The sequence below is a fragment of the Dysidea avara genome, chromosome 9, assembly GCF_963678975.1.
Source record: "Dysidea avara chromosome 9, odDysAvar1.4, whole genome shotgun sequence".
NCBI lineage: Eukaryota > Metazoa > Porifera > Demospongiae > Dictyoceratida > Dysideidae > Dysidea > Dysidea avara.
Genome location: NC_089280.1, coordinates 25,640,024 through 25,664,331, shown reverse-complemented (window position 1 = coordinate 25,664,331; position 24,308 = coordinate 25,640,024). Strand labels below are relative to the sequence as shown.

The following is a 24,308-nucleotide window of genomic DNA, read 5'->3' as shown; positions in this document are numbered from 1 at the left end:
AGTCTTGTTACACGATGGGGATTAACTTTCACTTTCAAGACGCTATAAAAGAGACATCGGAGCAAATTAAGATTCGTTTAAAGGATAAACAGATCTCTAGTTAACTTACTGACGTCATGGCACCTCCTTTGTGACCAATGTTATTCAATTAGCGTCCCCGGAATGTGGGGACGGCTCAGAAGTAAACAGCTATTGGAGTTGCACCAGACCCTTTTTTCCCCACCCAATATACGGAAAAAAGCGGTCTGGCCACGCGAGACTAGCCATTATTTGCCTGGAACAGCCAAAAAGGCTGCATAAAAGCAAGCTTACGCTTGTTCCTTCCTTAGTAAGTTGCAAAAATAACACAAACGCGACGTTTGTGCTGACTTGATAGCACTGCTGACACTGTTTCAAGTGAGTCTATCAGTATGCAAGAATAACCGGAAAATAATGGAAGAATAACGGAATTATGGAATATTTAGAGCTGGCAGTAACCAGATGCGGGCGGTGGACGGGAAACAGAGAATTTATTTGGAGTGGCCTTTACATTACAAGAACTTGGAAAACTGCAGTACAGGGCAAATATGGCGTCTAATACAACTACCAGCCGAGGAAATGGTTACTGAATCGTCGTTGCCGGACAGCAGCTTTTTCATCATTGCACTATTGCCTCGGGCTGTTGCATCAGACGCCATATTATTTGCCCTGTGTACGCGTTAACACTTACGCATGCGTGGAAACATTTCAGGAAACACTGTTGCGACACAGATTTATAAACCCCAGTTACCTGGGGTTTATAAATCCAGTGGCGTATCTACACCCGGGCCTGCCTGGGCCCTGGTTAATTTGACTTGTGCCCTGGTAAATGCTTTTCACCATCAGTGTTGAATATTAATGATCGTAAAGAATACCTACGCTACGCTGATCCACGTAAAATCAAGCTTTTCTTTGCAGAGGAGAAACGGCGATCTTGAATTGGTTTCGATTGTGGTATTTCCAATGTAAGGCACTTAATAGAAAGAAGATCATGTGACTACCAACTGCAGCATCGTGACAAGGACTGAATGAATGTTTCATAGTGTGGTGAATAGCGCCCATTCAATTAAGATTAGATCTAAGGCAATTTCAAAATTCAGATGTGAACAGACGCGAGCAAGTTTTGAGACATGCACCCCGTATGGCTGTGTGATGCCTTGGTAGATGATAACTAGCTACTGACTAGTCCAAAGGTATAAGTACTTGTTTAGTCATTGTTTTCATTTATTCTATTTGTAGGTTGACTACTTGGTCCACAGTTGTCACGTGATCGTATAAGTGCCTGGTGCTTTAAATCCAAGTCTCGAGTATTATGCATTGCTGTATTGTATGTGTGAAGAAGACGATAGTAGTCAATGTTTGTGTCTAGTGATCTTAGCTATTTTGCATGCAGTTAGTGTAGGTATAGCACATAGATAGTGATGCACAACACATTTTAGATGTTATATTGATGTCCATATGAAGATGGGCATGTGTATGCTCATGTGGCTGAGTGGCTTGCCCACCCAGTGCCCGGGTGAAGTAAGAAGTCTAGATACGCCACTATAAATCTATGGTTGAGAGAACAAAGAAAATCGGTGTAATGACAGTACTGTATTCTACGTAGAATATACTATCTATGGTAATGGATACTGAATCGTTGTGGTGACAGCAGCCTTTTATTTTCACCATTGTGGCATTACCTCGACTTATTGCATTTGCCCTGTACAGTACAAGCGTTAACACTTACGCATGTGCGGAATCGCTTCGGTGTACCTGCGCGCGCCGTAATTAATTTAGATCATGCAGGTAAGACGCATAGACCATAATAGACGATTCCGTTGTTATATCTGATACTGTGCATGGCTGGATCAAATATGCCTAATAAAAGTAGTGCCATAAAAGAATAGAGTGTCTATTAGTGAAGAAGTACAGAAAACGATGGATTCGCAGCAACGTGAACTGATGCAAGATCTAATAGTTACACACACCATACGGCATGCAGATAACATTACAAAAATAAAAATATATATTATAATACACTCAAGTTCTGCTCACGTGAGAACTTTTCTTCCTCTGTGTACAATTATTTTTATATACTAACTTCTCAGTATGCATGGTCATATAGTTTTTCAATGTTGGTAGCTATAGACTACCTTGGAACTGTTATATTATTGGTAGGGTATGTATGGGCAGCACTTGTCTGCACATTTGTTACATATGCACTGAGTATCAGTTGTATTTGAGTAGGTAGATAAATTTCTTTGAGAACTTTCAATTGTGCCTGAAATTCAGATTTCACATCCTTACATAATATCTAACCTATATTTCAAGTATGATTAGTTTGTTGATGTGGCCAGTTTGTACACACTTCATGAGGTGTGTAATGTGACAGGTGTAACCTACAATGTTGTATACACATGATGTATAGCTTGTAGTATGTATAGCTTGTAGTGGTAGATCTATAGAGTTAGTTTTCAACCAGTATTGTGACTTTTGTTTTTACATTATGTAGAAAAAATCATTTTTATTTTTAGTTATTAAGGATTTACAACACAAGTGCTGAAGGTCTGTAGGACACCTACAGCCTGTTAAAATGTTACATTGAATGTGTTTGAAAAGTTGCAGAAGAATGGAGAAAAAAATCCATGACTGGGCCTGCAGCTTTGAACCTGCAGTTATCCGATTTACGCTCGAACACTTACAGGAGTCTGCCAGGCAGTCAGAATATTGTCAGTTTCATGTAAATGTATGGAAGTACACAACACCACTGTATAATCTGCATGACAGTACAGGTATAATCTGCATGACAGTACAGGTATAATCTGCATGACAGTACAGGTATAATCTGCATGACAGTACAGGTATAATCTGCATGACAGTACAGGTATAATCTGCATGACAGTACAGGTATAATATTGATACTGTTAATTGTTTAGGTAGTAGTCTAAGTGTATATATGAAGTGTGCCTAATTTGGCTTACCTTACTTGGATATAATTATTCCTGGCTGTTACCGGACCACACCTGAGATCACACATGGTCTATATATAAATGACCTCAAACATGGTACTTTGATTTTTTTTAAATTGGTTAGCATCTTTGTGAGGTTTCATGATCAATACTGCACACACATTTGATGTAGCTATGAATTCTTTGCATGAAATTTTCAGTAACATCATGTGCCATTAACACTGCTAATATTCTTCAACTTTGATTTCCTTTGATTAGTGGCGTAAATTGGTATTAGCTAATGAACACCATTGTGACCATGGGAATCTTTACTACATCACCCTGATGTGTTAAGTATGTTCTATAATTGGCTATTTATTATATGCATGGTTTAACTTTCTATTTCATCCTGCATGGAGAGGGATTCCTGAGCAATAGTTTACTAGCATAATGATACTGTGTACTTAACTTCAATTATTAGTTTATCATCCTCCAGTACTCAAAATACAAGTGTGGGAGAGCAGATTTTTATTCATTTATTTTTATTGACTGGATAGCTGCACTCTTCCAAAAAATCCTTGATGCAGTAAGGAAAGGACAGGGACAAGAAACTAATAATTAAGTTGTCTCTGTATCCCAGAACTCGTCTAATAAGGACACGCTGTAGGATGGCTTCAAACGTATTTGTACTTGAGAACCTTTACCCTCCTTGGCCATGTTTCAACCCAACAACCCCAACGTCAGCCCTATAGCAATCAAACTGGATGATTCTTTTGGATAAATTCTTTGTAGATGACTTAATTAGAATGGAATGGGGTATTGTAAATGAGATATACTCTATTAGAACGAACAATCAGGTGCCTTTTTTCTTGGCTGCTACTGTGATTATTGAATAAATATACATCCAGATTAATTGTATTTTTGAACATTTTTCCGGGATGCATGCCCCAAGACCCCTTATGATGTAGGACAAAGTGTATAGGTTTCTTCTTATGGCCAGTAAATGTTACACTCTATACTGGCTTACATCCCATAAGGACCCATAAGAACAATAGCAATACAACCAATAAGATAACATGCATGCTGTAGGATGACTTCACTATGGTTGTATTCAAGGCATGCATAATATAACCATTTTAGGTTGAATACGGCAGAAAAAATAGACCCCATCTGTTGTAGCTTGTTTAGCACATGCCTAGACTGCATGTTTGGAGGATAAAGCCGACACTGGGTTTCAGAGTGTTTCTGATTCCTTGAATTTACCATATAACCCTCTGATAGGTCTCTAGTGGGATAGCACTTAGCACTTCCAAACATCTGAAGGGTCATTGTACGATCCCTTAGTTTTACTTGTGGTGCTAAAAATGTATCAAAATGAATGTTTAACTGATTTGAGACTGAGAGGATCGCCCTAGCTTTATCCAGTCTTGCTACTATGTTATGTGAGTAATGGTTACTGTAGTTGTGCAGTGCTTGTACGGGTAATTTGTACAACCATCAAACCAGCACAAATTGATGGTGTCACTCTTGTCAAACTATAAATGCATGCAGAATCTCAACATCCATTAAAAATGTTAGACTTCTCTATATATCCCTGCAAGTTATGCTTGAAAGTGTGCTGTAACTGACATATATCCTGTTCTCTTTATTCCTTACAAAAGTGCACTGAAAAACTAGACACACAACTCACTTGATAACAAATAATGCTGAAGGAGCAAAGCCAAATCACTACAATGTTTTGTCATGATGTGCACTGATGGTGGTATATAGTAAACCGCATGTATGGTACATAGTCAACTTTTAATTGTGAATATTGATAACTAAGCTTTGTACATTGATATCATACAGTGGAACCCCTTTTAAAGGACACCCCTGAATCATGGGACAATCTCTTTATAGTGGACATTTGTCCAAGTCCCAACTAAATAGTACTAGTAGTTTGTACACCCCTTAACTAAGGACACCTCTTTACAGAGGACAAAAATGAATTTCCCCAATGGTGTCCATCTTAGAAGGGTTCCACTATATCATTATTGTAAGTGCAAACAGATTTTACAGTGGGTCTGCCAATTATAACTATAAAACTATGAAACATTTTGTACCCTATATAGTTGCTGTGAAGAATGCATACAGTGTGTGTCTGTCTGTCTCGCGTGTGCGTGCATATGTGCATAGTGTGTGTGTGCATGTGTGTGTGCATGTGTATCTACTCTTCTACATGTTATGACATGCAGTTTCATCTTCTCAATTAACATTGCTAATACACTGCTGCATTGCATGGTCACACCTACACTGTAATCAATAGTTAAAGAGTTATGCAAGACGGATCTGTTGTCACTGTAGCTGGTGATGGTATTTGCGACTTTCATATACTATGTACTGACCTAAAAGTATATACACAGATCTGTCATGGTGGTGTCCATAGCTATTTGTAGTTGTAGTTTAGCTTTGTTGACTATATCCATAAACATAAAAATAATGTACCATGTAACAAGCTACACGGTTCCAGGTATGCTGCTTTCTGCTATTACATGATATGGTTTTTAATAATAAGTACATGGTATTAAAAGCTTTTTTTAAATGTTGGTTCTGTGCACTGAATCCTCATATGTCTCCTTGCAAAAGTTGTTTGGTAAAATTTCTGCAGTAGCTTTATTTACAGCAGTACTTAATTATGTCAAGCACCTTCCAACACTATGTTACAAGATTGCATGTTACCTAGATGTCATGTAGATAGAGAAAGTCAACTTTTTCATTATACAACTTTTAGTACAATAGACCTTCAGTTATCCATACCTTGTATATCCGAAATTAGAAATGATTATTCTATTAGAGTATTTTGAATTTCTATTAGAGTATTTTAGCAGAGCATGTATGGGCTTAAGTTATCTGAAGAGTTAACTCATCTGAACACTTTTACAATTGTCCATGAACATTGGGGTTCAGATCACTACAGGTCCATTGCACTGAAATTTCAGTAGTTCACTTATTATTTATTTTTAATGTACAGGACTCAGAATTGAGTATAGCGTACACGTACAGATACAATTGATTGAATATATGGATGATTTTCTAAAAGTGTAGTTGTTCAGTAAGCTAACAATTTCTTCTGAGAAGGAGTTCCATAGTTTGATGGTGGATGGGAAGAAGTGCAGACTCATACACTGTTAAAACAGAGGTGTTCAGTTACACCCTGACAAAGGTGTTTATGGAACACCTACACCTTTAAAAGTGTACATATACACCCAGGAGTGTTATATTACGCCTATAATGTTATTGGATTGTAATAGGTGTAGTGAAGCACCTTTGGGGTGTATTAAAGGTGTTATTGTACACTCTATACTGATACATTTGAAATGAATTTCTTTTTATGTAGGAATGAGTCTACACACCATACAGTGATGCTATAGGATTATAAGCTCATACAGTGTTGCTGATTTAGTTAAGTGCAACAGTGAAGCCCAAACAATGTTACACTGAGCTCAGCATGCAGACGAACAGATCAGCAATACTATATCCACGCTCAATCCATCAACATACTGTAGCTTGCTAGATTGTACATGTCAATAACTGCTTTTACAAGTACTAATAGTATTTGTACATTCTGTATATTTGATTTTAGTGTGCATTAATAATAATTCAATTCCGTACAATTATAGACATCTAAAATAAATTGTACACTGTGAAAAAGGCAGAGGTCACAGATATGAGCATGAATATACGTGCAGTCGATAAAGTAAATAATTTTGTGTGCCGTACTAATTTGTCAGCCATACGATTGCAATCCATTATATAAGCATGGTAATGTCAGTGTTGATACAAGGCTACACATTAAATGCTACTTCATAATCAGATTTTCAATCACTCCAGTCGTCAGCTGGGCATGTAATAATATCATTAAGAGACTCCATATCATGTTCAAAATGGAAGGCAATTTTCCTTTGTGATGCTGGCGGGTAGCCTTGTGGTCATCATCATACACTGTGACGTGATTCAAAATGCCTGTTTGTGAGTTCAATTTATACATCAAGCTCAGCTATCGAGATTGTTCATACACTTGATCCGACCTTTAAAATTGCAAGAACTAATGGATGTCAACACATGTTCACTAATGAAAGTTGTTTGTGACAAGGCCAATGGACAATTCAAGCGGATACTGAGCTACACTCCCTGCAGTCCTAGGCCCGTGTGTTGGCACGCATACCTTCCAGAACGTCAAAATATACCAAGAAATAAGTGATGACTTGACGATCCAATTGTGTTCCATTGAATGCCCAGCTTTTGAACGGCAGTGCGCACTATATAGCGTGTACCAGGTGCGAGACCAGGTGCACAATATCAGTAATATGGCCACCGAAAGAAGCAGTTGAGACGATAACGTGCGAGCAGCTTTCGATAGTAAAGAAATGTACCAAAATTTAACAGCATCGACGGCGGGAACGTGGAAGACGATTTGTACCCGGCTGCAGCGGCTGTCAGTGCTTGGGCGCCCAGAGTGGGAAAATGTGAGTAACGGCCTGGCAACTTTGACGTGAATAAAACATGATCTATAGCTGTGAAGAAAGAACTGGCGACGATTAGAAGTGTTCACTTCTGAACAGCGTAATGAGACTGGTATCTTCAGTAGAACTTTATACATTCTCGTGACAATGTTAGAGGCCATTTCCACTGGTTTGACAACTGGCAGGGCAGACAGGAGATAGCTCAGATGCCAAGAACATGCATCATTGCACATCCAAAGTCAGAGGCTTACAATGTGGTGTGCCAGAACTTGAACTGGTTCAAAAGCAGCACCCAGCTAGATCCTGGATGACAATGGACAGTGGACTTGTGTCAGTATGTTGTTCAGTGTAAAACCTTGATATACTGGTTTATTTTAGAGTTAAGAATTCAGAGGAGGGTGTAGCAAACAAATTGATCAAAGTATCAGTAATGAACCAACTAAAAAACTTGAGAATGGAGTCCAACGACAATGGATTGGAAATTTCTGATGGCTGAGTATGAGGACACTATTCAGTCCATGACGGGTAACTATTAAAAGAGGGTAGCAAAGGAACTGTACAATTCGAAGATAAGTGGATTTAACCCTACTGAACGCCTGGCTTTAATAGTGACTGAATGTCCACTTTTGTCAGAGGTCATTGATCAAAATTCCCCTCTTTGCACTCAAGTACTTGGGTAAGTGTACCATAATAGTTTGTTATAGTTTGAAAATTATGTTTTCTTTTGGTATATAGATACAAAACAAGTTTAAAGCAACTGTTCCAATTGACGACAATATAAAGGACTTCATTTTTATCAACTGGCCTATGTGGAGAACAAAATTGATGTCAACATTTTAGTATAAGATCAGGCCATAATTTAAGAAGCTATTGGGACTTCTTGGTGAATGTAGCTAATGATTTTTGTCCACCCAGATGGTAAATAACAATTAAGAATACTGAATGTATGTAACAAGGTCTTATTTTCTCAGATGTTACTGATTGTGTACTTGGAAGCTGATTTGTCATCTGTTACATCCAAGATGGTTTGCAAGGATAGTGTTTTACTTAAGAATTTTGAGGTATGTTTACCTGTAGTGTACTTTCAACAAAGTTATGTTTGGTTGACATATAAAACCTCTAATAGTTTCACTGCATGAAGCATTAATTATGTATTAGCATATAAATTCACAACTCTAGATAGGCTGTAGTGCTTCTTGGCATCCAAAATCAATAATAGTCCAGTACTACTTACTGTACGGTGGGAGAAATTTTGGCTAATTTGGCAAAATGATTTTGATTCGCCAAAAATTGAATATGACACAACTATTCGCCAATATATTATCCACCAAATTCCTTCTCGAGTAAAATCACCAAAATTTTGTATTGTGCGGTATACAGCCAAGACTATAGTTCCTTGAAATATGTACCTATTGTCATGCTTGTTATATGTTATATATTTTTATTCTTTCATTTGCAGTGACGTGATGTCGATGTAGACTCTGTGCAGTTTCGAATTGTCAGTCAGAACCATTTCTGGTTATTACCGGACGCAATCCTGAAGATGAGGGTAGCTGAGTCTTCCATCACTAGTTCCATTCCAGTACTAAGTGTTTAATCTCAAAGATGAGTAGCTGTTGCAACTGGAGACTGTTATTCCAATCTGGAGAAAATGTGTATAGAGCAATAAACTCTTATGAATTTTAAGTTTATACATTATGTATAGCAGTTTTCAATGCTTGTTCTTTTAATATCACCCTAATAAAATTGTAAGACTACTGAACACTGCTAAAGACGTTATTGAAACACCTAGGGGTGTTATGTATACCACCTTAAAGTTTATTGGAACACCGTTGGTGAGTGTTACTGAAACTCCTTTAAGGGTGTACTGGGACACCCTAAGGGGGAGCCTGACAACAATTGTAGATAACTTGGGGTGTTTAATAAAGAACCTTTTTTTAACTGTGTATGTGTTTGTTCTGGCTTCTAGCTGTATGTATCTCATACTGTGACTTTGGGTGGTTGAAGATGACTGGATAAGATGGTCATGTGGAATACTAAGATAAGATTATTGATTTTGTAAAACATATTAGCTTGGCTTTATTTCTTCCAAGCTCGATCTTACCTGTACTCTCACACGATACATGCATAAATAGTTTACCCATCACATCCAAGAGGCTAATGCCTTTCCAATTATCACAGCAGCACAAGTCTCTTTTCTTTGGCACAGGGACCAGCAGAGCATCTCTCCACTCTAAGGGCATGCATCTTTCTTCCTAAACAGTCTGAAACAGCTTAAGAATATAGTCTAATAAGGCCCACCACAACACTTCAGAACATCAGACAATAGACCGTTGATACCACCAGCCTTATCTACAGCAAGACATCCAAGAGCCCTAGGAGGCTCAGCTAGCTTACTCCTCAATGGCAACTGATCCACATCATCAAGTGCTATCTGCTCAAAGGAACATATTACATCTAAAACCCCTTCAAAGTGCTCGGTCTCCCCATATACACAAAGTTTCTAATCCCACAGTAGATCTGTATTCCAGATCAAACACACAGCTATAATACCACAACACCAGGTTGACTGAATACCAGTCCAACATTTACAAATATAGTTTGAATACCCTGCCAGCTGCCACACAGCACTAGGTCTACTGTGGGCTAAAACATCTTGAATTGACTGAGCCTTTTCCTGGAGCCACTTGTTCTTACTACATCAAACAGCATTATCCACACAATGCTTCGAGACAAATACCTTTGTCTGTCAACACTAATGCTTCCATAAAGGTGTAGTATGCATTAAGCGAGACCAAGTGATTTGGTGGTGATGATGTCTATGAAACATATAGATTCAGGGGCGGATCTAGGATTTCAGAAGGGGGATGCTAACATAATGGTTGGTTAGGTAAGAAAAGTGACACAACTAGCTATAGTGTGCGAAGCACACTCAGCATGCGGAGCATGCTCTATCTAGGGGGGATCTGGGGGCATTTCCCCACAGAAAATTTTGCAAATTTAACCTATTCAGTATTAAAATTTGGCAATATTTTTGACTGAAAAATGATGCCACTTTGTTTAAGTGATTCACAATGCTTGTAAAGTATTGTGAGTCACCTAAGTGTAATGATTATGAAATGACACTATTATTCCAGAACAGCTGTAATACTAGCTGTCATATAAGGGCACAGCCAGTAACTAAAAATATCTTTACATAAAGAACAGGAAGGAGAAGGATGCAGCTATACATGATCAATACTTGCCATTAATTTTGTGTTTGAAATACCTCAATTTAGCGGTACATTAAATTTAGCAATTTTAGAGTTTGGTTTTTTGCTAATTGATTACATCAATTCACGAATAAATAAAATTTATATGGTAAATTCATCAATACACAAGATCGCTAAATTTAGTGTATTGCTTGGCTTAAGGTAATATAGCTAGTGTACTTTACAGCCTCATGGCTCAAACTATAATGACCAAACAGTAACAATGCAGAGAGGGCTTGAGAAGGCAAGTATACACTCACCATGCAATGTGTAGAGTATGCATAATTATGTAGAATTTTCCAGTTAGGGGGGGGGGGGGGTCTGGGGTGATGCTTCCTCTGGAAATGTTTGGAATATAGCTATCACAAGATTGAATCTGGAAGCTATTTTAACCAAATACTCTGTTGTACTGAAAGATTGTGGGGGTACAAGATGGATGAGTTCAGTTGAAAGCAATTTTAGAAAAACAGAACTACACCTTTAAAGGCTATTGGATTATAGAGCAATACATAATAGTGGATTGTCAAAGACATACACAGGATTGGATCTTAAGGTCACTGTGAGATTTAAAATGCACACAAAAATAACTTCTATACTTTGTAGTATATATAGTGGCTAAGCCACAGACTGTTCTGTTACTATTTCAATCTGACTTTTTGAACTATTATGGCCCCATCACCATATTATTTTTTTACAACCAGAGTCGAAAGTCACTTACATATACAACTAGTTTTTTGGCCACAACTAACCCCTTATAACATGACAGCATAAATGCTGTGGTATAAAGTTGAGCTTCAAGGGGTTTGAGAGTGCAAACCCTGTATGACATTAAATTTTATTAGCTTAAATCAATTGATACTAGATGCAGATAAATGCAGCATGGGACTTTGGTACTGATAAAGCAAAAACAAACAGTTCTCAGATACAGCCTTGTTAACTGTATTATATGCTAAGAAATTAACTGTTTTACTTAAGTATGTTAACCCAAGCATCAATGTAGCAACAATTGAAAATATACCCGGACCACTATAATATTAAACTATTTGACAGAAGTCTCAGAAAGTGGTTAGTATATGGCAGGATGTTTGGAGCAATGGTAAGATAGCAGTGCACAGGTCAAGAAAACACACTGGCAACTTCTTGAGAAAAAAACATTATGATGGATGTTCTATTAGAGTAGTTGACTGTTCTATTAGAGTATTTCGATTTTTAGCAGCTTTTAGATCAAGTCTCACACCAAAAGTATAATTTGAACCCCTCTTAGTAATTCTAAGTAAAGGTTAGCCATTCTCCCTTCTCTTTCATTGCCCATGTATACGTATAAGGTGCAATTGCATCTATACTGCAACTTCAAAAGCTTCCTAGCTTGCACATGGTAGAATTTTGGAGGGGAGGTGCTAGGTGCTTCAGCACCCCAAGCACCCTCCCTAAATCCGCCTTTGCAGATTTATAGTGGTTGTACTCTGGTGATGTCATCCAGTGTGGTGAAGGAGTTGTTACAGTGTTGGATCCTTAAATGGCATGAGGGATTTGGAAGGGATTTGGTCTACTGTAGAATTATATATGCTGTTTACAACTGTGTTTAGGTTACTGTAAGAAATTGAATGTTTCCATCATTAGTGTTTATGCCCCAACCCATCAGGCACCTGTTGAAATTAAGTCAGTTCCTTGATGATCTGCAAACTGTGATCAGTTCAACCTCTCCTGATGGTGATGGGAGACTTTAATGCAAGAGTTGGATGTGGAGAAGATGCAGATTCATCAAGAATGGAAGTAAGGGGTGCATGGGTTTGTATCCAGGAACCAAGATGTGGCATTGTATTGACTATATTGATGCTCCACTCACAATGATGGAATCACACTGATGCTACAGTGTGTCGTTCAGCTGAGTGTTGGGCTAATAATAGGTTGGTTTGTACTGCATTAAGCCAGTTTTCTGGATACGGACATCATGTGGGCATTTAATGTTGGCCCCTTGCTTTGTGCTGAAGTTTGTACATCATGTGACTGAACTACAGAATGAGGAGGCTGACAATGGTCATGTTGCAGACCTGCAATGAGAGGCCAGGGGTGGAAGGAAACAACCTGACTGGTTTGTTGCTGCAAAGAGGTAAATCTTACCTATGATTTCTAAACATAATGAATTGTCATCCCTCTGGTCATTCAGTTCTTGTACCAGTAAGTTAATCTTCTTGTCAACAGAAACTGAATGACCCTTAGGTCAAACAGTAGCAGTCTTTGTACCACCATCCATCTCTACTAGGCTGCTAACATTCCAGCATTCCACATGTAAAAAACCTTTGGCAGTTAAAAGTGCCAGAGTGCTTTGCCATAGTGTCTGAAGCAAACTCATGAAAGAGCTCACCACACCACTGTAGTGCACAGCTCCAAGGATTCAAGTGGCCACTGATTAAATCAATATCAGAAACCACAAGAAACTAGACCCTTAGAGTAGCCAGCTTTTGGAAAATAAACACTGCCCAGAGGGGTCACCACCGCACGGCTGACGCAACCTATAACAAGACTGACCCTCGAAACACACACAAGTGTTTGCACTTTGCAGTAGTTACACATGTATTTATACAGGTTCAGCTACTGCTATATACACGCATTGTTTTGCACTATGGCATGGAACCACACAGTGACAGTGGATGGGATCTTAGGGAGCTGATAACAGTCCAACATATTGTGTACATTATCAGAAACTACTATAGCTATTTGAAAGAAGCTGATATACACTGTTAAACTCTCCTGTCCTGTTAACTTCAATGTTATTGTAGCTAAGTAAACATCTTTGAATGTTGTTACATGTATCACAGTAGTAAGTAATCGTAGGTAATTAGTTTGGGCAGATGGCACATGTGGCCATCTGACCCTCAATACCACCCCTATTTTTGTACACAACAATTGTTATAATCTTGATACATTGTTTGGTATTGTAAAGCAATAAATAAAACAGCTGCCAGAGGCTTTGCTTGTATGTGTGTGTGTCGCACACGTGTGTGTATATAGTAGTAGTAGTAGTGCGTGTGTGTGCACGCGCTCAGGGCAAAACAACTATTGCAACCCAGCAAACTAGCTGGAGTGCCTGTGCAGCACTCAAGACACTCAAGTCTTGTGCAGGCAAATCCTCCCTGGGGCATGCAGGACTAGACTCTTGTAGGAGGCCTGTCCATGCAGGTCTTGTGGAGAAAAGTAAACTGTGTGGCTACAAAAAATTATGTAATACAATAAGTACACATGTAAATGAATGTTTGTGCATTAAGTGTAATTACTGCTGAGTTAGAATAGTCACTAATTGTTCTCATTCAATTACGAATTCCATGGGAAAGTAAGTTCTGAGCAATGGTATCAATATCTTCCACATTCTCCAGCAGGTACATTGTGGACTGATACAGCATATCTGAAAGGATTTTCATGTCACTTTCTGTCAAATCAATGTTCCCTTTAAGGCCAACTGACAACCGAAAGTAAGAAGCTCCTACAGATTTACACCATTCTCTAGCACGCTTTATCTCTTGCCCAGATGCTGCAGTGGACTGTACTATGAAAAAGCTTAAGATGTTTCCAGCTGATGACAATAGGCTGGGAAGTTTCGGAAGAGTTTGTGCAGCATTTGCAAGATTTGGAACAAAGACACCAACATTATCTGCTTTTGTAACTGGCACTTCTCCAGTGCCAAGGGAAACCACCATAGATATCTTGACAGGTTTGCTCTCTCTTTGTGCTTGTTCAAGTATTTCTGTCATGGCGTCTAAAGTTGGATTGTTTGCCATGCAACCGCCATCTAGAAACTTGTCCTGGAAGGATGGAAAATAGAATGGAGCAGCACTTGTAGCAAGGCTTGCTTCATACACCTTCAGTTCACTAGGTCCTTTCTCATTATTTCTGGCTTCCCCATAACTAGTCATCAGATGAAGCTTTGGAGGGTTTCGATCACCAAGAGAGGTAGTGATAATTATTCGAGGACCCTTAAGGTCAGACATCACAGCATCATCCCCATATGCTTGCATTGCAGAATATGTTACTATATCAGCAGGAAAAGTAATTGGTCTTGTACAAACTTCGCAGGCCACTTTAAACAGTGATGTTCTGGTAGCCTCTAATGTAGCATCAGAGGCCAGGGACAATGTAACAAGACCTCCTGCACTTGTTCCAGCAATGTAGTCAAAGTATTTATACAGTGGACCACAGTCTGGTTGAAGTTCTTTCATCCTTTTATAAACTGCCATTAGCGTTTGAGTATGAAGTAGCCCACGAGTACCACCCCCGTCCATGGCAAGGAGGAATATGGAATCATCAGAAATGGTTTTTGGAATAAACTTATTTGACAGCTTGGATCTGGCTTCAGTCATTTTCTGGACTGTGTCTCTGATAACTTTCGCACAGTCTTTATCAGTCACTAAATCAATAGGTTTTTGTTTCTTGTTGTTTTGCAACTCAATTTCAGCTCCAAATGCAATTAGGGCTTTTACAATGTGGGTATCATTGTTTTCAGCAGCAAAATGGAAAGCAGTATTACCAGTTTCAGGATGTTTTATATCTGGATCAGCTCCTGCTTGAAGGAAGGTAACAACACTACTTATTTGTTTGGTACGAGCACAAAGCATCAGTGGTGTATACCCATCCTTATTAGGCATGTTTAATTGCTTCACCAGTTGCTTTTTTTCATCAGATGACTCTCTCTTTAGGAAGTTATCCTTTCCAAAATGAGCTGCACCAATACTCCTGGAGCTCCCACTCTGTGCTGCCAAGTGAAAAGCATTTCCACTATCAGTTTCCATTGATACATCAGCTCCGGCCTTGATTAGTGTGCTAACTGCTTCGGGACTGTCTTTTTCAAAAGCTGAGTGTAATGCTGTTTTTCCCTGCTTGTTAGTTTTGTTTATGAATTTCTTTCTTTCTTCTTCTGTCATCTTCTCGGTAGCTTTAGCTGTTACCTTTCCAATGTTTTTCACAGAAGCAGCTAAATGTAAAGCGTTGTTTCCCTTCGTATCTGTGGCACCAAAGTCAATGTGATTCAGTAACGTATCCAATTCCACTTCCTTTTCATCGTCATCGTTCTTCAGAGCGCCGAGAGTAAGTGCGTTGAGGACTCGTACCCAGTCAGGATGTGCATCTTTGTTACTTTGCATCAGCTCAAGAATATCGTGGCTGAGATCATTGGGATCCGTTGGAGATGGGACAATAACACCTTGCAATAAGCCCCTAGTTAAAACTAAAGTGCAGTCATCGATCAGTGGCTCCAGAGTGTTGCAAATGTTGTCGAAGGCACCAGATGCTTCCTGAAATTCTGGACTTTCAAATAGAACAAAGGTTCGAGTTTCCTTAGTATATGGGTCGCATTGGTGTAGGATGACGTTGTAGTCCCTCTTGAAACGGAATAAATTTTTCCAGTAGGATCTGGAATATTCCCCAACGTTTGTGTTGACTTCCCATAAGCCTATCTCTGAGGTGACAGCGTTTTCTGCATCTACGTCGACGTCGGACGGTGGATACTTGACGCCTTTGATACACAGCGCAGGTGGTGAATTTGGCAGATCATCCACGGTTCGAGCAACGTACGGCACTGTGATCAACTTGGTGCGAACAGAAGATAGCAGTCGATCTGCACTGATCGATGCGCGTAGTCTCCTAGGTAGTCTCAATATAGCAATTTTAAAAGAAAAATAGGGCATGGTGAATGATGCCCTTATAATTCTAATCTATAAGCGCCGGTAAACTGAGACTCCTCCCTAATCAACTCCATAACTGCATGGGGGAGTCTCAAAGTAGGTGAATCGGCAGAGCAGGCTCCACAGATGCCATATTGCACTGTATTGAGGAAGAAAGACAAACAGCATCTTTGCCAGCCCATGTCAACAGAGTAGTCATCACCCTACTTAGCAAAGAAGCCAAGTGTCAGTTGATAAAAATAGTTACACCATGGCTCAGACTGTGCCTCAGAAGCAGACATGACCATGCAGGGTGAAAGAAGCATGCTCCACTTCGTGAATACGTTGAGCATTAGCATGTTTCTGGTTTTGAAGCAGCATGCCTACAGAAACAAGAAGACAATGAGGATGAGGATTAAATTCCCATACAGCATCCACCCGTACAGCATCACCCATTCAGTTCTTCCACTCATGCAGAATCCATTCATTGCAATGTCAAGTCCAGGATATTTATAATCCTGTTGTGGCACGGGCTACAGCTCTGGTTCAACAGCAACTAGCTAGTTAACAGACTTCTGTTAATAATGTAGGCACCATTGATTTTCTGTTATTCATTAGCACCCAAATGTATTTTTACTGCCACACATATTTCCCATTATTTCACCTGATTAACCAAACATTGAGGATGTGCAGCTCAATTTTCCACTCATACAGTAGCTACCTTCCAAGGGAATGTGAAAGATTGATGCAATGACGGAAGTTTACAAGTAATAAGTTGATACCTGATCACGTGACAAAGGCGACTATATGTAGCTAGCTACATCTAAAGAGGATAGTTGCCAAACTAGCTATGTTGAGTTAAGTTAGCAAATTGTAGCTATGAAAATAAGTCTAGCTACCATATTGCCTCAAATAGTGGCAGGTATCGAGTAGTGGCCTGGTCTCGAATAATGGTCTGGGTAAAAGTTGCCTACACATTTATTTCACTGAAGTAGCTTTTCACCCAGGCCACTTGGTCTGAAAGAAAGTTTCTCGAAAGAAATAAATGCCTGGGCCACTATTTGAGACAATACGGTAGCTATATTGTGGCAAGTACTATATGGATAATGGTAATGACACGCCTTCCCTCACTCTAGATCTACACTTGGAATTTTCTGCCAAATAGCAGCCTTAATAATTTAAGAACATGATATCATATGACGGGACATAACTGACAGTTATTTTCTACTAAATACAAGACCACCTTTTGAAAAGGAAATATAATATTATGACAGGTTAGCTATGTCCTGTCATATAATATCATGTCAATTAAGTACACAAAAGCCACACACAAAGTTAGAAAAATAATGAATCTTTTCATTCTGGGTCAAGATGATTACAGGTGAGAGGTCAAGGGGTGGTCACTGTCTGTTGAAACATTTATGACTGAGATTAAGATTCAATCAAGCAATCACGGGGCTTTGCACAGTAAATCAAGCAATCAGGATGTCTGCAAAAGTAGCTATCAAGCACCTTTGAAAGTGAACTTCTAACAACACAAGAATTTATTAAGTTGACAATCAAATATCATTTAAGGCTCTTTTATAGGTGAAATCAAGCAATATTTCGATGATCAAAACTCTTGATCCCAGTCACAAGTGTATCAAATGGTGGTATGGAAGTGATCACTCATTGTAGATGGACTGATCGATGTAGTGCCAAATTCCACTCATGGTCTGGATCAGTCTGCATGCATGCATCCATGAATTGGTTGGTGGGTAGTGTTGACCAGTCCATTCACTATGTGTGGTAGATGGTGAGTGTTCTCCACTTGCTTCTGCCTTGTCAGGTGTTTCACAAGGAATTGTTCTAGGGCCATTTGATGTTTCTCATTTATATTAATAAAATCTCCGAGCAGGTGTTATCTCCAACACGTCTCTTTGCATGATGATTGTTTACTTTATAGAATAATTTGTATAGAAGCTGATGCACATCCAGTTACAATCAGGTCTAGACCAGTTAACTCAATGGGCACAAGTCTGTTAATAAATGCGTGATCATGAAGTGTAGCCCATCAAATATTGTATATATAACTATCGGCACGAATTGGAAATTAGAACCAAGCATACTTACTTGGGTATTACCTACTAAATTTCTTGAAGCGTAATCTATCAAGTCTGAAAATCAAGGAAAAAAACATATGTTCACCCTATATAAATAAAGTGTGTCTGACACACCAAAAATGTCGCAATATACACACCATGTGCAAATGGTGTGTATATTGTTAACAATTTTGGTGTGTTAGACACACTTCATTTTAACAGCGTATTCAGGGCCGGAGCCCATGGTTGGCCGGACCACTTTTCAGCTACTTGAATTTGTAAAAAGATCTAGATACTCTAATAGAGCAGTCATCAAATATACTCTAATAGAGCAGTCATTGTGACACTCTAATAAAGCATTCGGTATAGAATATAGCCACTGTTCTAATTACACTGCTGTGTAAGCTATTTCATCTCTGGTATGATTGTCTTTAAATTACTCAAAGTTCCAGTGAGTCATCTGTGCATGGCATTGTATTGGGCTAATTGATCATATATGTCATGCATTAGCAGTTACAATCGTATCTCAAAGAACTAAAGATGTTAACAAAAGACTTTGCATGTAAAATATAGCCTCCAGATGCCATTTCAGAACATCTATTTTCAAAAATTTCCCTGGGGGAGCATGCCCCAGACCCCTCTAGCTTGGCATGTTGTGTGTGCTTAGCACATGCAGTTGAGCTATCACATGAAAACAGATAATCTCTAATAGTGTGCACGCTTATGACCTCCATTGTAGCTAGCTCTTTAGCCTTTTACTCTCCCCTGTGAATTTTCACAAATTAATAAAAATCAAATCAAATCATTAGCCCATGCATGGCCGGACCACTCAAAATCTCTGGGCTCCTGCCCTGCAGTGTAACTATATATTAGAATTACAGCACATATAGTAGTGTAACTTTCATGTTAGAATCATTGAACTGGGTCACTTTAGAGAGCATTGTAAAGTTGCAAGGCTGTCCTTCTTTCATGATACTGTTTACATGGATCTAGTGTAGTAGATAGTTATACTCCAACATTTCTTGAAGACAACCAGACATACTCGCCACCACCACTCACCACTTCATTTTATATATCCAAACATAAAAACCACAGCATATCAAAACAGCTATTTTCCAAGTACTATAAAATTTCAATATTGAAATGGCTGACAAGAAACTATTTTAAAATAATCATTTGGAACTAATAATGTGTACGTAGTGTTATAAATTCTCCCTCCCTTGTAAATTTCTCTTCCTCCTGGGTTTAATCAGTAACTGCCTGCCCAGTAATGATATTGTGTGCAACAAAGTGTGCATGTATGGACTACTCAGTTGTTTAACTACCTGCTATTAAAAGTGTTGCAATTATCATATGCTAGAGCTTAGAGCTATAGTCTTGCATGCCAGACCTTTTCTGCACACAGGTCGCCTTATCATTTTATGGATTTTTACAATTGTACATCTGATTCAGTGTACATGTGTGTAGCTAGTGTATATTATAGTGTGTGCATTAGGCAGCATAGCCAAGTGGTTAGGCCACCAACCTGACAATTCAGGTTTGATGCTGGTTTTATTGTTGTTCCTTGAGCAAGAAACTTAACTCAGTCTACCTAGGTGTATAATGGGTACCTGGTGGCCTCAGCTGGTGTTAATTAGTATAAGAGATTCCATGCTTTGTAAGTAGAAAGCATAAAAATTAATGATCTGTGAAGTTTCCATTACTACTGTGACCTTGTGTACATGTGCAGTTGTTTTCTTTCAGATGAATGCTAGTAGTTGCAGTAATAATAGTGACTGTATCCCAGTCCATACCTACCAGTACTTCAGGTTATTTTAGAAGCAGTGTGGAGTGGAGATTAGATGTGAGATGAACTGATGGATGTGCATGGTGCCAAACTTCGCTCATGGCATGGAGTGTTCTCAGGTATATGCACCAGTCTGTAGACCTGTTAATGTATGCATGCATTGTGCATAAAATTAGTTAGCAGTGCTGACCATTCGCATTGTGTGAACCTCTCACAGTAGTTGTAGCTACTAGCTATACAAGATTTTCCTATGTTACTACACGATATTATATGCTAGCAATCAGTGATTGTCACTGTAGTCTCACATGCCAGACCCTTATCATTTGTCGCATTAAAAAGTCTGAGGAATCTGAACCAAAATCCATGACTATACATGTAAGCGATGCAATGCAATTGCAATTACATTATTCAGAAATCAAGGTAGGCCATCCATAGTTTGAGAAAACACTATAATATTACATGAAAAAACTACTGCAGTTAGAAATGTCAATTGGCCTACCCAGATTTCAAGAGTCCAGTGACCAGACAGGTTTGCCTACACTGAAGAGGGCTCTGCTTGGAAAAGGCTCTGCCCGGGAGAATAAAGTTGCTATTATAACTAACTCGTCCCACTACAAAAAGAAAACAGAAAACATGAGAGTGATGCGGTGTGGCTATTCATTAAATTTTGAAGTTGAGAATAATTTGTTTATTTAAATTTCAGTAGTTAGTTTATTATTACTTGTATCAGAAAAAGTAGGATATAAACTTGTATGTCAGGTGCTCTTGTTTGAGCATGCACCGTGTGCCAAACACTAATTAGTGTTTAGTCTGGTCAGGAGCTTATGAGCTGTCAAATACTCCTGCATCAGTAGTCTAGAACAAATTATTGATGCTCTGTTGTAGAAACCTCAAAGGCAATGTAATGGGACATGTGCTTGGGTATAGTTATATAGTCACAGGAACTAAAAGGGCCAATTATGAGTTTCTAAATGCAATCTCATGAGAGTTTTTCTTGTAAGGAGCATGAGCATTCTCTGTGTACTTTGTAAATGATGCGGTTTACCCAAGCATTAACCTTAAAAAAAACCCTATATGAAAACTTCTAGATTTACTACTAATTACAGTCAGCCCATGACACCACTAAAGAGTAAGTTGGTTAGTCAGTAATTTTGTATTAACTTAGCAGATGCAATGGAAGCAATAATTGTGAGGCTTGTTTCTGGTCAATATGTTTTGGTGGGAAAATGCAAACTATTGTGATCCCTGCTGGCATATTCTAGAATTTTATATGTAATTTTTGTTCATAAATCAGCTAAATATTCTTAACAATCTAGCTAGCTATACCACAATACAATTCCTCTAATGAAATGTATATATATATAGGCACTCATGTTATATATAAATTACTCTAATAGAGCAGTCAGTGAACAGGTTGGAAATACGGTAACATATTGAACTAAAAGTAAGAACAAATGACCAGCAAGTTCCAATGAATTTGAATGCAACCCAACTCAATATTAAAGAGGTGTGATCTTGTATGTACGTATCTCACCACGTATTAGTGAATATGTATAATTTTAGTGGCTCAGTGTCATTGGTTGGTAGGTCAAATACAGGCATGGAAAGATATTATCTTCTGCAAATAAGCTAGGGGTATAGCACATAGCTAATACATTTTGTAAACTGGGACAACCATGCATATAATTATGGTATAAGAAAACAGTGCTAAGTTCATTACAAGTTATACAAATCTTTAAGTATGATGTTCAGCATTACCTCATAGAAATATACATGTGACCAAGGCCAGTGACAGCAACTGTAGCTTGCAGTGTTTATTATCTCAAGTGACTAAATACTCCTCCACCCATATATTTGAGATGCGGCTTGTGTTGAAAGCTACAGTAGAAAAAAGGGTAGCTATCATCCATGCATTGTAATTTCATCATGCATTGGAGCCCCTCTTAAAGACTGACCATCCCTGAACCTTTTGATAAAGTTGGAAATCTGTATAGGTCCCAATTTAACAGTATACCAGTACCCTTAACTGAGGACACCTCTTTACAAAAGACAGAAACAAATTCCCCAATGGTGTCTGTCTTAGAAGGGTTCCAAATCAAACTCGATGAGATTTTAATAGCACAAGTGAAATGAGAACTAAAGAATGTACTTACTCAGTGAAAGGTCTTGCTAGGACACAGGGCTGTACGATGTTGTTGAATGAGAGTTCAGTTTTGCACATAAGTCATTCAGAATTGATGTACACACAATGGACCCTCAGTTATCTGAACCCCAAAGTTTGCAGACAATTGTAAAAGTGTTCAGATATAAATGAATTGTTTGGATAATTGAAGCCCATACATTTTTACTGCTGAAATACTCTAATAAAAACTCAAAATGCTCTGATAGAACTATCATTTCAAATTTCGGATAAACGCGAGTATGAGGGTTGGATAACTGAGGGTCTACTGTACAGCTGAGCACTCATTCCGCAAAAGATTAAATGTATCAGTGAAGTAGGTATATATACTGCTTTCTTTTAATAGTGGCAGACAAAGACATTGTTATAACAGGAGCTGACAATTCATCATAGCCAGCTATGTTGAAAGACTGTCACTTTGTGAATTGATCGATTCGTTATTTTAAACCCTCAACAATTGGCACAATGCCTTGTTGGAGTAATACAAAAACCAAACTTAAGTACATGTAAACATAATACAAGCACAGCATAAACACACACACACACACACACACACACACACACACACACACACACACACACACACACACACACACACACACACACACACACACACACACACACACACACACACACACACACAGAGGCGATTCTAAGGGGGGGCCATGGCCCCCCCTGTTAAAAAATAACTTTTAAAAAATCTTGGGGAAAAGTTGCTGTATAGATTGGCATTGTTATTTTTAGCATTTTTCATGTTTTTAGAACAAATTTTAGGCTGTTTTCAAGCCTTTAAATTGCAAAAATCCTGCAGCTTCTGGGGGTTGCACCCCCATGTGCACCCCCAGGCCCCCTGAAAATTCTACTTTATACTATAGCCAAACAACAATAGTTATGCTGTTCCCTACTGGGCCCCCCCTGTAGGTCAGGTCTAGAATCGCCACTGCGCACACACACACACACACTACACTACACTACACCACACTACACTACACTACACGCACGCATGCACTCACACACACACACACAACAACAACAACAACATTTTGCACAGCAAAAAAATTCAGAAACTGAAAAATTGGAATGCATGCAGATCTATAAGGTCAGCTGGAAAAGAATTCCACCTTGTGACACATTGAACTAAAGAAAGTTTTGCGTAAAGGTCAACTGACATCTACTAGAATTGGCAAAATATGATGGGGTTCTAGTAGCTATGGTAATTGGTCCCCAATCTGATTATGAAACTGAATTGGAAGGTGAAGTGGAACTCCCAGTGCGCACTGAATTAGCTACTGATGAATAAGGTGAGATTTTTACTATACCTCCCACCAGAGTCAATTCCTACCACTACTCCTTGTTTTCCTTCAGCAATTCGACAATGGAACAATCTTCCGGAATCTGTAATTAATTCATCAAGTGTAGAACATTATAAATCCTTACTTAATTTATAACTATAGTGTGCTCTTATACTCTATTTTGAGGTCTTGCACAGTAATAAAATATAGTAATATAATAAGGTGAGGAAACTTTAAAATAGTACTCAGAAACATAGGCGGATCTAGGAGACACTGTCAGGGGGGGCCAAGGGGGGGCAAGAAGTTTTAGTGCACAACAGTGTTTATTCTACTATGAGCTATGGGGAAATTCTAGAACACAAGTTATATTCATTTGCATAACCTTATTCAGCATATAGCTGGATGAACAATGGACATACAGTTTGTAAAACTGTAGTTGGAGAAAATTTTAAAAATCAGACCTCCCAGGTTTGAATTTCAGAACATTTTTGATAATGCTTAGCTTAAAAAGTGTATGATTTGCAATGCGTACAAAGATTGGTTAGCCTATCTGAAATAACCTGTTTGATGGTAAAGTGTATACCAAATCAAAATAAGGAGTAGCTAACATTGTTA

General features: G+C 38.6%; 1 protein-coding gene and 2 long non-coding RNA genes across 6 annotated transcripts; 2 read left to right on the top strand and 1 right to left on the bottom strand.

Annotated features, from left to right (window-relative positions):
* The first annotated feature begins 996 nt into the window (after positions 1-996).
* LOC136265571 (uncharacterized) lies at positions 997-1,390 on the top strand. The gene is made up of 2 exons (XR_010705603.1): positions 997-1,211; positions 1,258-1,390. It is a non-coding gene; the product is annotated as an uncharacterized lncRNA (long non-coding RNA).
* Positions 1,391-7,025: 5,635 nt separating this feature from the next.
* On the top strand, positions 7,026-9,206 carry LOC136265570 (uncharacterized). Of its 4 annotated transcripts, none has more exons than XR_010705600.1 (5): positions 7,026-7,453; positions 7,502-8,126; positions 8,186-8,368; positions 8,422-8,511; positions 8,910-9,206. It is a non-coding gene; the product is annotated as an uncharacterized lncRNA (long non-coding RNA). The 4 variants fall into 4 exon arrangements; XR_010705602.1 differs by having other exon boundaries at positions 7,032-7,780; positions 7,829-8,126; XR_010705601.1 differs by having other exon boundaries at positions 7,033-7,784; positions 7,829-8,126.
* A 4,700-nt stretch (positions 9,207-13,906) lies between these two features.
* LOC136265566 (85/88 kDa calcium-independent phospholipase A2-like) lies at positions 13,907-16,400 on the bottom strand. Its single transcript, XM_066060440.1, has one exon. It carries the CDS (start codon positions 16,377-16,379, stop codon positions 14,010-14,012), a length of 2,370 nt encoding a protein of 789 aa, XP_065916512.1. The 5' UTR covers positions 16,380-16,400; the 3' UTR covers positions 13,907-14,009.
* Positions 16,401-24,308: the final 7,908 nt, after the last annotated feature.